The 16,853-nt window shown below is 39.8% G+C and overlaps 1 protein-coding gene across 4 annotated transcripts in view; it reads right to left on the bottom strand.

Annotated features, from left to right (window-relative positions):
• The window catches only part of csf2rb (colony stimulating factor 2 receptor subunit beta), a 134,465-nt gene that overhangs the window by 14,369 nt on the left and 103,243 nt on the right, over positions 1 to 16,853 (bottom strand). For all 4 annotated transcript variants that reach the window (XM_062036965.1, XM_062036967.1, XM_062036968.1 and 1 more), the window contains 7 exons: positions 8,380 to 8,497; positions 8,128 to 8,303; positions 7,882 to 8,036; positions 5,839 to 5,983; positions 3,621 to 3,753; positions 3,334 to 3,482; positions 2,410 to 2,543 (listed from right to left, as the gene is read on the bottom strand). In XM_062036965.1, coding sequence (XP_061892949.1) covers positions 2,410 to 2,543; positions 3,334 to 3,482; positions 3,621 to 3,753; positions 5,839 to 5,983; positions 7,882 to 8,036; positions 8,128 to 8,303; positions 8,380 to 8,497 — 1,010 coding nt within the window. The remainder of the gene's footprint in view (positions 1 to 2,409; positions 2,544 to 3,333; positions 3,483 to 3,620; positions 3,754 to 5,838; positions 5,984 to 7,881; positions 8,037 to 8,127; positions 8,304 to 8,379; positions 8,498 to 16,853) is intronic.

Genomic DNA, 16,853 nt, shown 5'->3' with positions numbered 1-16,853 from the left:
ATTTCTGTTTAGTACATTATTTCACGGTCAATGCCGATACATTTGTTGGCATTCCCCTTTGAATGCTGGAGATTTGTGACTTGCGGTATGTCATCCAGGTGGCCAGCATGTGGAGGGTGTTTACTCCTTGTTACCGATACGTTCTTGCACCTTTCACGTAGGTAATGCATGTTGTCAGTTGTTATCCCACAAACACATCCGTCCATTTTCTATACCGCTTATCTTCACTAGAGTCGCGGGTAAGCTGGAACCTATCCCATTTGACTTCTGGCAAGAGGCTGGGTACACCCTACGCTGGTGGCCAGCCAATTGCAGGGCAAATATAGAGAAACAACCTAATGTTCCTTATATATGAGATGGGATGATGCTCGGAACCGGTTCTCCCGGTTGTTCGATAAGAAAAGAACCGAGTCCTCGGACTCAAATCCCTTTTTGAGAACCGGTACCCGTTATCGAGGCCACTATAGTAAAGAAAAAGAGTTGGTTCTTTATTCGAATCCCTGAGAACGAATCCCTTCCCACAGGAAATGCCCTGTGAGACGCAATGTTATGCCCATTTGATTGTAGACTCTTACTGACACCTTGTGGCGATATGAAAGTACTACGCGTCATTAGTTTGGGCACTTCCGGGTTTGGCGAGTCAGTTTAGTTCATGAGACAATCGAGAAGTAGACAAGTTGTGTTAGCTCCTACAAGCCTTGGAAAAGATAAGTATGTAAGTAAACTGTTTAACTTGTTTATGTAACTCAATATTAAGGTGGAAAGTGGTTAAGTTTGGTACTAAGATGTCTATTGAAAAACGATTTTTGTGCACTGTTTCAATGGATGTTTTGAGGACTTAAAATGGCTGCCAGTCGTATATTTCCACCATCGAAATAGTTTCAACACTCAGAAGTATTTGTTTGATGATAGTACTGTATATTTGTGTGAAGCTAATATTTACATATTGTGTATCACATTTCCGTATGTTAATTGAATCACATAGCTTATACATTTGTCATTGTGTGTATTTCAGTTTAAAAAAAAACAACAACAACAGTCCAGTGCAAGACAAAAGTAAAGATAGAAAAAGACAAAGCAAGATCAACAACAATAAAGAGCCTAAATGGATTAATCTGCTTTGGAACTTTATTAGATGTCTTGGATTGTTTGTTAGCTGTCTGCCAAGCTGTATAACCTCAACACGTATAGTGAGGGCAGAACAGGCAATATGCAATTATTGCCAGGCTTCGCTCTCATGTAAGGGAAGAAGAATTGTTGATTGATGACTGTGGTGTTCTTAGTGTCATAGTGTGTGTAGTTAGTATGTTCCAATAGCAGCAGAAGTGCACTTTTTGGAGAGCTGTATTATTTTCAGTTTTGTGCCCAAAGGACTGATTTTATTTAACACTATATTATTATTTATACACCTATAGTGATCACAGAGACAGGTTGTTTTTCTGTTACTGTATATATTAGTTTTTCTGAAAAATCCCACTTAATATACTTTGGGTAACAACAGTCAATATTTTATTTTTTTAGGGGGGATAACAGTCAATATTTATTTATTTATTTTATTTTATTTTTTCTTATAAAATAAAAGTGAGCTTTTGTTAAACCAAATATTGTGTTTTTTTCCATATACAACAACCTATCTGGAATCGATAAGGAATCGGTTCGATAAGAGGATTCGATAATGGGCTCAAACTCGATAATTTCTTATCAAACATCATCCCTATATATGAGAGGAATAAACATGCTTTCAAAATGCAGATATAACCTACAAATAAACTCCCAAACACACATTTTTAAACCTATATTCAGGTACAAAATAGTAATGAACACGGCGCAAACCGTTATATATTTTTTAATATAATAACACCTTTTACATAATTTTAACACAAATGTGGATATCTTCCTGACATATCTCCGGCTTGGATTAGACCTAATTATGTTGGATTACCAGCCCGGCACTAACGCTGAGCGCTACGGCCACACTGACAATATAGGGGAAATATGCCATTATATTATCAATGACTGAGCAGGAAGGGGTTCGGAATATGTTTGTGGTAGAGTTTCATATGAAGCACCGTGTCATTCATTAACTGACTTATTCACGCAAAATGTGAATAAACACAGCGTGTAATCTGCGTATAACGCCACAACCATGAGTTTACATTTTCAATAACTTCAGCTGTGGATGGGTCCATTTTATTAGCAACTTATAAAACTAAGCCTCAGTAATATTAAAGACTGAAATGGGACTACAAACTAAAGTCTTGTTTAGGGCTACAAAAAGCCTAGAGCTTACTGCTTGCAATATTAAAAGCAGCATTGGAGACATTAATAATAAGAATGCAAGTCCATAAAACAGTGCTTGATAGTAGTTCTTACTTTAAATGACCGATATCAAGATGTGTTGTTTCTTACCTGATTCTGCGCGCTGTAATACATCACTTGATAATACAGTCGGACTTTTGAAGCTGTGCTCGGTTCGGTCCATTCTACAAGCCAGTTGTTGTCTTTCTCCCTCACCTTCACCTGCTGTGGTAGCCGGGGAAGAACTGCATATAAAAAAAACATGCAGATCATTGTTAGAATAATTGTTTCTAAATTACCACAAAAACTTTGTGTTACATTGAGGGTCTGCCTACCAAGAGTAAGGCTCATAAAACTCCACTGTGTAGGGGGGCGGGGTAAGCAAGATGAAGGTGTTCCTGTGTTCTTTCATGTATGGTAATCAACAGAAAGATATTGTTCTAACCCAAGGACTTCAAAGCGCAGAGAAGACAGGATCTGCCCAATTTCCAGACGACCTCTTTTTTAACCTCCTTTTTAAACTGGTTTACGAACGTCTTTTTGAACTATTTCATGGACCTCTTTTGGAACTATTTTACGAACTCTTTTTGAACTGACCTTTTCTGTGAATTGTTTACGACCTCTTCTGTGAACTTTTTGGCCATGTGGTCGGGGAGGGTCCAAAATAAAAGAAGGAGGCGTGCAATCTTTTGGCAGAGCGTGCTGAGATACTGTGCAAGGGTACAGTGTACAGACGACTCTCCTCATTATTGAGTCCCAATTAAATTATGTCTCTGTTTAATTCTTTGCCTCTTGTCTTGTTTAATAGATGTCATCAGTGCTTGAACCTGACAATCATCTTTACTAAATATAAACACATAAACATGTATTATCTGAAAATGACCTTCATTTTACCCCAGGGTTGTAGTTGTGTCATTCAACACTAGGGGGAGACTTAGTCATGTCACCATTGTTCTGATTGGTCTGTGCACGTTCCCCTCAGACTATTATGTGCTTTTCCCTCACTTCCCTTACTAAAAATGACCATGCACTCACTGTGTGCGTTTGCCTTGAACGTCTTGGCGTTGCGTGTTGGCTGCAGCAGCAGATGTGTAAGGTCGGCGACGGTCAGCGAGCAGCTGTAACGCACCAGCGGCCGACTGGGGTCAAAGGTAACCGTCGGGTTCACGCAGCATCTTTCAGACCTGGAGGCAGGAATTACAAAAGGCGGGTGAGGGGGAAGGATGGCGCATCAACACATGCTGCATAGTTTAGTGACTTTCCACCACAGGTGTTGTTGCAAGCAACATATTTGCCTTACACACACACACAAATGGACTCACTGTGTTGTGTTGTCGTGTTGACAGTCCAGCTGGTAACTAATTAAGTGATCCAGCTCTCTGCTCACCTCCCAGCTACACGTCACCTCCTTCTCGCCATCCAGCACGCAATGCAAGCTGGGAAACTGCCTGCTGTCTGAGACCGCAGAGAGAGAGAGAGAGTGACATTTTTAGGTCTCCCTTGCTAAAAATGTGAGGATGCAAGATAAGGAGCATTCAGTCCAAATATTTTGAATATAATGATAACGTGGTTGCGAGGAGCCCGAGGAATCAGTGCACATAGAGTAGTGCTTTTATTTTGGAAATATTCAGCAGAGCAAGCTGGAAACGTTCTATCATCAACCAATTTCAATAAAGCGACATTTATGTACACAACGGTAATTTGAAGCAGACGATAATTGGAGAGAGGCTGTTATTTCAAAAATTTGAACATTTTTTTTTTTACTTTAATAAGGATTTGGAGTGCGCAAGAAATTGGTCAGTTAAACATAATTGTCTGTAGTAAATATTAGGGGTGTGGGAAAAAATCGATTTGAATTCAAATCGTTGTACGATTCAGTATTGATGCTCATTTTTCAAAAATCGATTTTATTTCATTTTATTTTTTTAATTTTTTAAAAATTTTTTACATTTTTTAAATTTTTTTTTAATTTTTTTAATTTTTTTAAAAAATTTTTAAATTTTTTTAATTTTTTTTAATTTTTTTTGGATTTTTTAAAAATGTTTTAATTTTTTTTTTGATTTTTTGTAATTTGTTAAAAAAAAAGCATAATTTTTTTTAAAAACAATTTTTAATTTCTTTTAATTTTTAAAAAAATGTTAAAAAAAAATTTGAATTTTTTTGGAATTTTTTGAATTTTTTGAATTATTTTAGAATTTTTTTTGAATTTTTTTAGAATTTTTTTTGAATTTTTTTTGAATTTTTTTTAATTTTTTTTATTTTTTATTAATCAATCCAACAAAACAATAAACAGCAATACCATGACAATGCAATCCAATTCCAAAACCAAAACCGACCCAGCAACACTACAACAGCAATAAACAGAGCAATAGAGAGGAGACACAAACACGACACAAAACAAACCAAAAGTAGTGAAACAAATATGAATATTATCAACAACAGTATCAATATTAGTTACAATTTAAACATAGCAGTGATTAAAAATCCCTCATTGACATTATCATTAGACATTTACAATAACAAAAAATAAAACAATTTAAAAAAAAGAACAATAGTGTCACAGTGGCTTACACTTGCATCACATCTCATAAGCTTGACAACACACTGTGTCCAATATTTTCACAAAGATAAAATAAGTCACATTTTTGGTTCATTTAATAGTTAAAACAAATTTACATTATTGCAATCAGTTGATAAAACATTGTCATTTACAATTATAAAAGCTTTTTACAAAAATCTACTACTCTGCTTGCATGTCCGCGGACTGGGGTAGATCCTGCTGAAATCTATGTATTGAATGAATAGAGAATTGTTTTGAATCGGGAAAATATCATTTTTGAATCGAGAATCGCGTTGAATCGAAAAAAATCGATTTATAATCGAATCGTGACCCCAAGAATCGATATTGAATCGAATCGTGGGAAACCCAAAGATTCGCAGCCCTACTATATATTGCCCAACATAGCAGCAACACAACCAATGTTGTAAAAGAGGTAAGACATTGTAGCTGCGACAATTTCTGCATCTTGGGGGCTGATCCCAGGATGCAGAGAAGGCAAGACATTTGCAGGCAGAAGGTCAGTTAATCAGAAGAAAAGTAACGAGTCAAGCAAGAACTTAGAAAGCAACAGGACACTGTGGCATACACTCGATAATGAACCGGCACTGAAGGAGGGAACAAGTGGAACCACATTGGACTGATTGACACAATGGGGAACAGGTGTGCTGGAAGAACATGGAACTAAAAAGTCAAGGTTGCTGAAAAACAGAGGAAATAGGACCAAAACACCGGTACAAGGACAGAAGATGACAGCAAAGGCGACAATAAATGTTACAGTCCAAACTGGAATCACGACAGTATTACACACAAGTTTCAAACCAACAACCAAGTAGCAACGTCATGCAGCTATTGCCATGTTGGGGAGTTAATGTCTACATCAAAAGGTTACCTACAGCCACAGCAGTAGCAGTAGTAGATCACACAGAGGCTTTATTTGGAACATTTACCGTAACAGAGAGTGATCTATCAGAATACTGTACCTTCTTTAGTCCTCCATGTCACCACAGGGCTCCAGTGACTCCACTGTCCTATGTTGGCCACGTCTCTCACCCTGGCCTCAAACCTGCGACCTTGTCGCGGCATCCTCATGTCCAGTTTGACATAAGTGTTTGTCTCGTTCCTGATCTGCAGACACGATATCAGAAATGAGCTAGTGTTGTGTCGTTCGCGAACGATTCGTTCAAAAGAACGAATCTTTTGAGTGAACGTACTGAACCGAATCACTTCATGAACTGATTCGTTCCTTTCTCAGTTCAGTTGAGCTCCGCCGCGACCATGCCGGTTTGAGTGGAACTGGCGCATTCTGTGACTCACTGAACCCTCGACGTCGGCGAACGACGCAGCCAATGAGAGGGACTGAGCGAACGATTCGTTCACCGCGGATTAACGACATGAATCACTCAGTGAACGTCAACGCTCTCGCTCTCTGCTCTGCTTGCCCCAATGCCGCGAGTGATTCTCCCCCCGTCGCGGGGATATGTTTCATGCCATTGGCATCCGTTCTCCATTCATTCCCCAAGCTAACGGCTAATGTTGACTCAAGCCACATGAAAACAAACACACGTCCCCATTATCTCAACACATAAAGTTCAAGAAAATCCGTGCAGGCTGAGCAGCAGCGACGCGAGGGGGAGGGGCGGAGGGTAACGTGTAGGGCAGGCTGTTTTGAGAAGATTTAAAATAAAAATAATAACTAATGTATGTACACATACATAGGCTATTATTTACACAGTTATTGTAACAAAAATAAATTTCTCCTTGGTGATCAATTCTGATTCATATTATTATTATTATTATTATTATCCATTGTACTGCAACTGTTGTTGTTGTTGTTTAGTAGCTATCATCATCATTATAATAATGCTGATTTGCAATTTAACTGTACTGCTGCTGCAGAAGTGATTCGGTAGACGTACTGAACTGGCCACCGTGTGGCGTTGTCAGTCACTGATTCTAGTGATCCGTACCGTCAAAAGAACTGCAGAAGAGATTCGGTACACGTAATGAACTGCGGCCACAGTGTGGCGTTGTCAGCCACTGATTCTAGTGATCCGTACCGTCAAAAGAACTGCAGAAGAGATTCGGTACACGTACTGAACTGGCCACCGTGTGGCGTTGTCAGTCACTGATTCTAGTGATCCGTACCGTCAAAAGAACTGCAGAAGAGATTCGGTACACGTAATGAACTGCGGCCACAGTGTGGCGTTGTCAGTCACTGATTCTAGTGATCCGTACCGTCAAAAGAACTGCAGAAGAGATTCGGTACACGCAATGAACTGGCCACCGTGTGGCGTTGTCAGTCACTGATTCTAGTGATCCGTACCGTCAAAAGAACTGCAGAAGAGATTCGGTACACGTACTGAACTGGCCACAGTGTGGCGTTGTCAGTCACTGATTCTAGTGATCCGTACCGTCAAAAGAACTGCAGAAGAGATTTGGTACACGTACTGAACTGGCCACAGTGTGGCGTTGTCAGTCACTGATTCTAGTGATTCGTACAGTCAAAAGAACTGCCGATCCCATGAAAACAAGCCACATGAAAACAAAATGAGAGTAGACTAGTAGAGGAGACAGAAAGAAGGGGCGGGGGGTAAAGTGTAAGCAGGCTGTTTTGAGAAGATTTAAAATAAAAATAATAACTAATGTATGTACACATACACAGGCTATTTTTTACACAGTTATTGTAACAAAAATAAATTCCTCCTTGGGGATCAATTCTGATTCATATTATTATTATTATTATTATTATCCCTTCTACTGCAATTGTTGTTGTTGTTAGATTAACGCGAGTCCCTACGCAGTGCGCGAATGTCTGCACTGTACTGTCTGTACTACGCACGCCCCCCCAATTTTTTTTGGGGGGGGGGGGGGGGGTGATTCGGTGAACACATTTTTTGAACGAATCAATTTAAGGAACTGATTCTAGTGATTCAGTACAGTCAAAAGAACTGCCGATCCCATCACTAAAATGAGCACGGCCGTGATCAAAAATAAGCTCTTTATCAAAATTGCATGCTTCTTACTGTCCACGTATCTTGTCTCTCTGGCCTGTAGCTGACTTGGTACAAGAGGTTTTTGGTCAGGGAGGACTGTGCAGGATAAGGACTGGACCATTTGAGCAACACATGGCCATCGCCTGTGTCATGGGCGGCCAGATCCACTGGTGTGCGTGCTCGCACTGTGAAGTACAGCAGAAGACCACAACCAAAACATCTGATGGTATCTTCTCCCACCGCACGGTTCTTGGTATTAATGTGACATAAACTCACGGTGACGATAAAGCTCCACAGGCGTGTGCCGGACAGATGGACACGGAACGTTGTCCTTGTGAAAGAAGACCGTGTGTTCAATGCCGATAGAAAATGAACGCGTTTCATATTTACACTCGACAGTTCTGTGCCCGTCTTCGTGTCGGAGTTCAGGGCTGGTCGGCTCGCATCGCTCCCTGCAAGGACATACATGCACCACATGCTGACTCATTCTTCCAATAGCCTTCTCCCGAGCTTTGACCCTGTATTTACCTGCTACCTTCTGTCTGAAACCAAAGCTGCAGGGATGCCGGTATGTGTGGGCCCTCCCTCCATTTGCAGTGGACGTAAGATTCATAGTCGTTATGACACTGTAATGACCGCATCAGCACTGCAAACAAAATAATTTATATTAATGTCAGGTTCAAACACTGATGACATCTAATAATCAGACAAAAAGCAAGGAATCATGCAGAGCTAAGAACCGGAGATTCAAGAAATACATGGCGCACTTACCCATGTAAAAAATGATCCAAGGAGTGGAAACTTAAACGATGGGTGACCTAGTGTGGCTGACATGGGGCTTAGGCTAAATAATTATTAGTTTAAGAAGTTATCCGGCTCGAAGGACCAAGAAGATGTCAGGTTCAAACACTGATGACATCTAATAATCAGACAAGAAGCAAGGAATCATGGAGAGACAGAGTTCAATTTAGCTCATGAGGAGACACGTGTGGCTGTATTGTAGTTACAGATCCAAACTACGTTCTAAAAGTCAAGCCCCCGCGCCACCTCTATTTATTTGGAAGGGCCCTATTACATCACTGAAGCTGTCGCTGAGGCTAGGGGGTAATCTCGACAACTCCAGTTAGACACGATATATGATTATAGAATAAATACAAATTAGTGGACGCAGGTCATATCGCCTTGTCTCTGCTCTGTCTGCGTCACGGCGGTGTTCGGCCTTGGCAGCCAGCAGGCCAAGTCTGGACACAACACTGATAAAGTCGGCTGGCAATCTTTTGGACTGTCAGCTTTGCACAGATACAAAAATACCACTTCAGTACAATTGACAATAATTTATAGCAATGGCCCTTAAGCATAAAGTTAGTGTGATAATATATACATAATTATTCTAATAATTAACCTACAAACATACCAACAGAAGTGCAATAAACAAGCAGACATACTTCATCAATCTTACAGAACACTAATAACAAAAAACAACAGTAACATAATTTTCTTGCCCAAATATAAAATACATTTAATTAGTGGAAAAACCTGGGGCCGTACTTATCAAGCTTCTTAGAGTGCCATTTTACACTTAAGTCCTGAGAATTTGCGAAATTTAGTCCTACTCTCAAACTTAAGAATAAAACCTTTTTATCAACGTTCTTAAGTCTAAGAATCACTCCTACTCTCCACGATATTTAAGAGACCTTCAGAGGTGTCTTAAGTGGTTAGGAGTTGCCAGCAGGGGATGGCACTGAGGCGAGAGAGACGTGCGCGAACGTTCAGGGAACGGAACAATGTTTTGGTTTTTTTTGATGACGAGCAGCTGATCAAACGGTATCGTTTAGACAGAGCGGATATTATTTTTGTCACAGATTTAATACTTTTCGATTCCTTGTTGATTTCTGCATGTGTCTGCAGTGGGCTAGTATATATAGAGCCACCCACACCAGTTTCAAATTAGTTGCCTAATTAATGAATTGGAAAGAAAATGTTATGACAGTAGCGTATGTGTGTGGCCGTGAGGTGAGTGACGTCAGTGAGTGTGTGGGCGATAGAAGAGAGGGAGCGGTAGCGTGAGTGCCGGCGGGGACTAGTTTGTTTTGTATTATTTTGTAGTTTATTGTCAAAATATACACTCCCATTGTCCACATAAATATTTCCAAGATATTTCTTTATTCTTAGACAAGGGATTCCCTTCCGTGATTGGTCATTTCTATGGACACAGAAATGACGTCACCTAAAATTCCGTTTACGGCACATAGTAATGTCGTGATTCAGCTCTGAGTGTGACACTTAAGATTCAGTCCTACATTTCGCTGAAAGTGTGAGTAAGACGCTTGATAACTAACTTTTAAGTGCAGCTTTTAGCGAAGAATTTATTTACTCTTAAGTCAACTCTTAGCAGACTTCTTAGGAGTAATTCTAAGAAGCTTGATAAGTACGGCCCCTGAACACTTGAAATTGCTTTTTGTTTTAAAACAATATTATTTATTGTAATTACAATATATGTATATTATAAAATGATGACTCTTAAAAATAACGATGATTAAGGCAATATGAGTTGTATAATTTTAGCATCCATCCATTCCCACCATGACAAACTGATGCAGAACCCGCATCACTGCAGATGATTCGCCTTTCAATCTCAGAATCCATTCTTCTCTCACTTGTGAACAAGACTCCATAGTATTTGCACCCCTCCACTTGCGGAAGGATCTTATCCCTGACTCGGAGGTGGCACTTCACCCTTTTTCGGATGAGAACCATTGACTCAAACTTCTTATCCCATATGCGGCTGCAAAGGACGACATGATCTGCAAAAAGCAGAGACCTAATCTTGCAGCCACCTAATGGATCCCCTCAAGGCCCTGACTGTGCCTAGAAACTCAGTTCATAAAAGTTATAAACAGAGTCGGTGACAAAGGACAGCCTGGGCAAAGTCCAACACTCATTGGAAAATGGATCAACTTACTGCCGGCAATGTGGACCAAGCTCTGACACCAGTCATACTGTACACCCCGTTGCTCACACTCTTGAAGCACTCCCCACAGGATCTCCTGAGGGATAGAGTCGAATGCCTTCTCCAAGTACACAAAACACATGTAGACTGGTTGGGCAAACCCCATCCACATTCAACACCTCTGCAAAGAGTATAGAGCTGGTCCACAGTTCCGGGACAAAGACAAAAACCACACTGTTTGTCCTGAGTCCGAAGTTCGACTATTTGGCGGTCCATCCTATCCAATATCCCTAAATAGATCTTATCAGGAAGATTATGTGATAGTTAAAGCACACTCTTCAAGTGCCCCTTCTTAAAAAAAAAAAAGAACCAATCCAGAGGCACCGTCCCTGATGTCCACGCCGATGTGGATGCTGCTTCGTCTCAACCAAGACATCCCCGAAGCATCCAGAACCTTCATAAACTCCGGGTGAATCTCACCCACCTCTGATTTTTACCTACCTTGGCAACCTCAGCCCCAGAGATAGGTGAACCCACCGCAGCGTCCCCAGGCACCGCTTCTTTGTAAGAAAACGTGTAGTGATTGAGTATATTGGGATTGAGGGTGTTTACGAAGTATTCCTTCCACTAGTCCACAACATCCCAAGTCAAACCCTGCAGCACACCATACCCAGCATACACTGTGTAGACAGTGCACTGCTTCCTTTTCTGCTATGGTGGATGGCTGTCCAGAACCTCTTCAAAGCAATCTGGAAGTCATTTTCCATGGTTTCCCCAAACTCCTCCCGTGTCTGAGTTTTTGCCTCACCAACTGCCGTAGCTGCACAGCTGCTTGGTTTGTCAGTACCTGTTAGCTGTCTCTAGGATCCCATGGGCCACAAAGATTTGATAGTACTCTTTCAACCTGACAACATCAATCACTGCTGGTATCCAACATCGGCTTCTGAGATCACCGCCACGACAGGCACCTGCCACCTTGCGGCCACAGCTCAAATCATCCCCTCTCTTCGACCGGGTGTCCAAGACGTGGGACCGCAAGTCCGATGACACAACCACAAGGTTGATCATCGAACTGCGGCTCGGGGTATCCTTGTGCCAGGTGCACATCTAGACACCCCAACTGAAAATGGTGTTTGTTATGGACAATCTGTGACGAGCACAGAAGTGTAAAAACAAAGCACTGATCGGGTTCAGATCAGGGAGGCCGTTCTTTCCAGGTCTCACTGTCATTGCCAAAATGAGTGTTAAAATCCTCCAGCAGATCAAGGGAATTACACAAAGGAGTACTCCTTTAAAAACCCCCAAAAGGGTGTGTATTCTGAACGACTGTCAGCAAACAACGGACAGGACCAAGGGTTGGATAGAGACTACCCTCTCTATTGGGTTGAACTCCAAAGTACAGACTCATAGCCGGGGGACACGAGGTGTTGCCATTCCTACCTGTTGTCTCTCACTGCTTGCAACGCCAGCGTGGGAGAAAGTCCAACCCTTCTCCGGAAGACTGGTTCCAGAGCCTCTAGGGACTATATCGATGTCCCAAGAGCTAATCTCTGCAGCCGTCAATCTGACTGCCAAGGTCCCTGCTTTTGGCTGCCGCCCAACTCACAATTCACCCGGTCATAATTTTTTAGCATTGTATTTCTAATAACAACATTCATCTTTTATGCTCTACATTACTCTACTGTAACCCCTAAAAACTTTGAAATACACATTTAGTAGTATCAATATAATGATTACATGAATATTATATTTATAACATATACAATGTTTAAGACAAATATGTTTCAATACAGGTTTCAAATAACCAGAAAAGTGTTCAATTGATATTCATATTGATTAGAAAAATACAAATAACAGTTTTAATATAATTTGTTTTATTCATGCTATAATTTTTTATGTATTCTTTTTTTAAACTCGATTATGTTGTGTTTCTAGGTTTGCATCCTAGGTCGTGTTTCCTAGGATGCAAAAACAAGAAGGAAGCAGCGGGCAAGTAAGAAAAGTTTGTATTACTACTTAAACAAGTTAACAAAGTAGAACAACAAAAGAGACCGTGCCGCTGGAAAAACTCATTAAAACTTCAAACTCATTTGTATACTCTAGCCCAGTGGTTCTTAACCTGGGTTCGATCGAACCCTAGGGGTTCGGTGTGTCGGCCTCATGGGTTCGGCGGAGCCTCCGCCACGGAGGTAAAGAGACATCCGACTTATCGTGTAAATAAAAACTTCTCCCTATCAACGTATTATGGATACCCCCAAACAATGTTCCCTCTAATTTTCCATCTGATTTGCAAGTTTTTTGATTGATTGATTGAAACTTTTACTAGCAGATTGCAAAGGAAGAGAATACACAGTACAGTTTACACAGTACAGTACATATTTCGTACAATTGACCACTAAATGGTAACACCCGAATAAGTTTTTCAACTGGTTTAAGTCGGGGTCCACGTTAATCAATTCATAGTAATGTGTGTAAGGTGTGTAATTTGTTGTGAGTTCATGCACTGTGTTGGTTTTATTCTTTGAACAAGGTGATGTTCATGCACGGTTCATTTTGTGCACCAGTAAAAAAACAAACGACTTTTTCTTGAATTTGAAAAAATATATATATATATATTTTTCACTAAAGAAGGGTTCGGTGAATGCGCACATGAAACCGGTGGGGTTCGGTACCTCCAACAAGGTTAAGAACCACTGCTCTGGCCTTTAAAGAGACCCCTCTTTTAGACCAGTTGATCTGCCGTTTCTTTTCTGCTCTGCCCCCCTCTCATTCGTGGAGGGGGGGGGGGGATCACAGGTTCGGTGGCCACTCGTCTGTGCATCGGTTGGGGACGTCTCTGCGCTACTGACCTGTCTCCGCTCAGGATGGTCTCCTACTGGCCCCACTATGGACTGGACTCTCACTATTATGTTAGATCCACTATGGACTGGACTCTCACTATTATGTTAGATCCACTATGGACTAGACTCACACTATTAACTAGATCCACTCGACGTCCATTGCACCGGTCCTCTCCAAGGTTTCTCATTGTTATCCCATTGGGTTTAGTTTTTCTTGCCCTGATGTGGGATCTGAGCCAAGGATGTCGTGGCTTGTGCAGCCCTTTGAGACACTTGTGATTTAGGGCTATATAAGTAAACATTGATTGATTGAAACATTGAAAAAACAAACAGGAAGCTAAAGGCTTATTTGCCACAACGAGAGAAAAACAAACGGTTTTGGATCAGCGCTTACAAAAAAACTGAGACTGGTATACATAAGGAGCATGATTAGTTTAGAAACAGGTGGGGACACTAATCATCAACCGGAGACTGGTGTGGGGGGCGAAAATTAGGAGTGCAAGAATATAACTTAACATTACATTAGGAAGAAATAATAACCAAAATACAAAACTACACATGACCTGTTGTAACAGGCAATGACAGATTAGTCTAAAATGTAAACTATGAAACAGTAAGTAAGTACATTTTATTTATAAAGCGCTTTTCATAGATAAAATCACAAAGCGCTGTACAAAACATAGGTGAAGTAAAACAACAATTCAATTACAACAACAGGGGCAACATCATAAAAAGGATTAAAATTGATAGTTAAAAGGGGCATTGACTAAAAGCTTTACTAAAAAGAGAAGTTTTCAAATGTTTCTTAAAAGTGTCAACACAGTCAAGATCACGGAGGGACTGGTGCGGATTGTTCCGGACTCTGGGAGCTATATCCTGGAATGCCAGGTCTCCACGGGTTTTAAAACAAGTTTTGGGGATCTTTAGAAGACCCTGGCCGGAAGACCGAAGGCTGCGCCCTCAAGAGTAAGGGCATAGCAAGTCAGTGATGTACTGAGGAGCCCCACCATGCAACGCACGGAATGTCAGGACTGAAATCTTAAACTCAATGCGGAATTGAACTGAAAGCCAATGCAGACTGGCAGCCGCATTTTGTACAGTCTGAAGTCTCTTTAGCGTTGGCTTGTTGAAAAGAGTGAAATGAGAATTGCAATAGTCAATACGAGACGAAATGAACGTGTGAATGATCATTTCGAGATCCAATTTTGACAACAAATTTCGCACTTTAGAAATATTTCTGAGACGATTAAAAACAGTTTTTGGTCAGTTGACGGCAGTGACCCTCTAAAGACATTGACTGATCCAACACAACCCCCAGGTTTCTGAGGGTGCTTTTAACAGATGCACCCAGAACACCAAAGGAGTTCTTGATCAGGGGGATCTTTTAATCGGGAGAAATTAGAGTTTCCGTTTTGTTAGAATTTATCTGGAGGAAGTTTGAGGACAACCAGTTTTTAATACAGGATACGCACTCCAAGAACTCAGATCAAAAGTGAAACTCTGAATCATTGAAGGAGCATAACAGTTGAATATCATCTGCATAGAAATGATAAGAAACATTTTTTAAAACTACTGATCAACCTCCCGAGCAGCATTACACTGCAAAAAGTCAGTGTTCAAAAACAAAACAAAAAAATACAAAAATGAGGGGTATTTTATTTGAACTAGGCAAAATTATTTGCCAATGGAACAAGAAAATTTGGTTTGTCAAGACTTTCCAAAACAGGTAAAATTACCATTAATTGATTTACGTGGACTTAAAAAAGTTGAAAAACTTATTCGGGGGTTACCATTTAGTGGTCAATTGTTCGGAATATGTACTGTACTGTGCAATCTACTAATAAAAGTTTCAATCAATCAATCAATAGCTAACTTCAGTGAACCCAAAAATACCTTAGGAATAGAGATGTCCGATAATATCGGCCTGCCGATATTATCGTCCGATAAATGCGTTAAAATGTAAAATCGGAAATTATCAATATCGTTTTTTAAAATTATTATTAGGGATGTCCGATAATGGCTTTTTGCCGATATCCGATATGCCGATATTGTCCAACTCTTTAATTACCGATACCGATATCAACCGATATATACAGTCGTGGAATTAACACATTATGCCTAATTTGGACAACCAGGTATGGTGAAGATAAGGTACTTTTTTAAAAAATTAATAAAATAAAATAAGATAAATAAATTAAAAACATTTTCATGAATAAAAAAGAAAGTAAAACAATATAAAAACAGTTACATAGAGGTGAATTATATTTATATAGCGCTTTTCTCTAGTGACATAGAAACTAGTAATTAATGAACATTTGTAAAATTAACTGTTAAAGGTTAGTATTATTAGTGGACCAGCAGCACGCACAATCATGTGTGCTTACGGACTGTATCCCTTGCAGACTGTATTGATATACATTGATATATAATGTAGGAACCAGAATATTAATAACAGAAAGAAACAACCCTTTTGTGTGAATGAGTGTAAATGGGGGAGGGAGGTTTTTTGGGTTGGTGCACTAATTGTAAGTGTATCTTGTGTTTTTTATGTGGATTTAATTAAAAAAAACCCAAAAAAAACAAAACGATACTGATAATAAAAAAAAACGATACCGATAATTTCCGATATTACATTTTAACGCATTTATCGGCCGATATCGGCAGACCGATATTATCGGACATCTCTAATTATTATTATTATTATTTTTATTTTATTTTTTTATTAAATCAACATAAAAAAACACAAGATACACTTACAATTAGTGCACCAACCCAAAAAACCTCCCTCCCCCATTCACACTCATTCACACAAAAGGGTTGTTTCTTTCTGTTATTAATATGCTGGTTCCTACATTATATATCAATATATATCAATACAGTCTGCAAGGGATACAGTCCGTAAGCACACATGATTGTGCGTGCTGCTGGTCCACCAATAGTACTAACCTTTAACACTTAATTTTACCAATTTTCATTAATTACTAGTTTCAATGTAACTGTTTTTATATTGTTTTACTTTTTATTCAAGAAAATGTTTTTAATTTATTTATCTTATTTTATTCTATACATTTTTTTTTAAAAGTACCTTATCTTCATCATACCTGGTTGTCCAAATTAGGCATAATAATGTGTTAATTCCATGACTGTATATATCGGTTGATATCGGTATCGGTAATTAAAGAGTTGGACGATATCGGAATATCGGATACAGT

Source organism: Entelurus aequoreus, linkage group LG25 (assembly GCF_033978785.1).
Source record: "Entelurus aequoreus isolate RoL-2023_Sb linkage group LG25, RoL_Eaeq_v1.1, whole genome shotgun sequence".
NCBI lineage: Eukaryota > Metazoa > Chordata > Actinopteri > Syngnathiformes > Syngnathidae > Entelurus > Entelurus aequoreus.
This window is presented reverse-complemented; position numbering and strand designations above follow the sequence as displayed.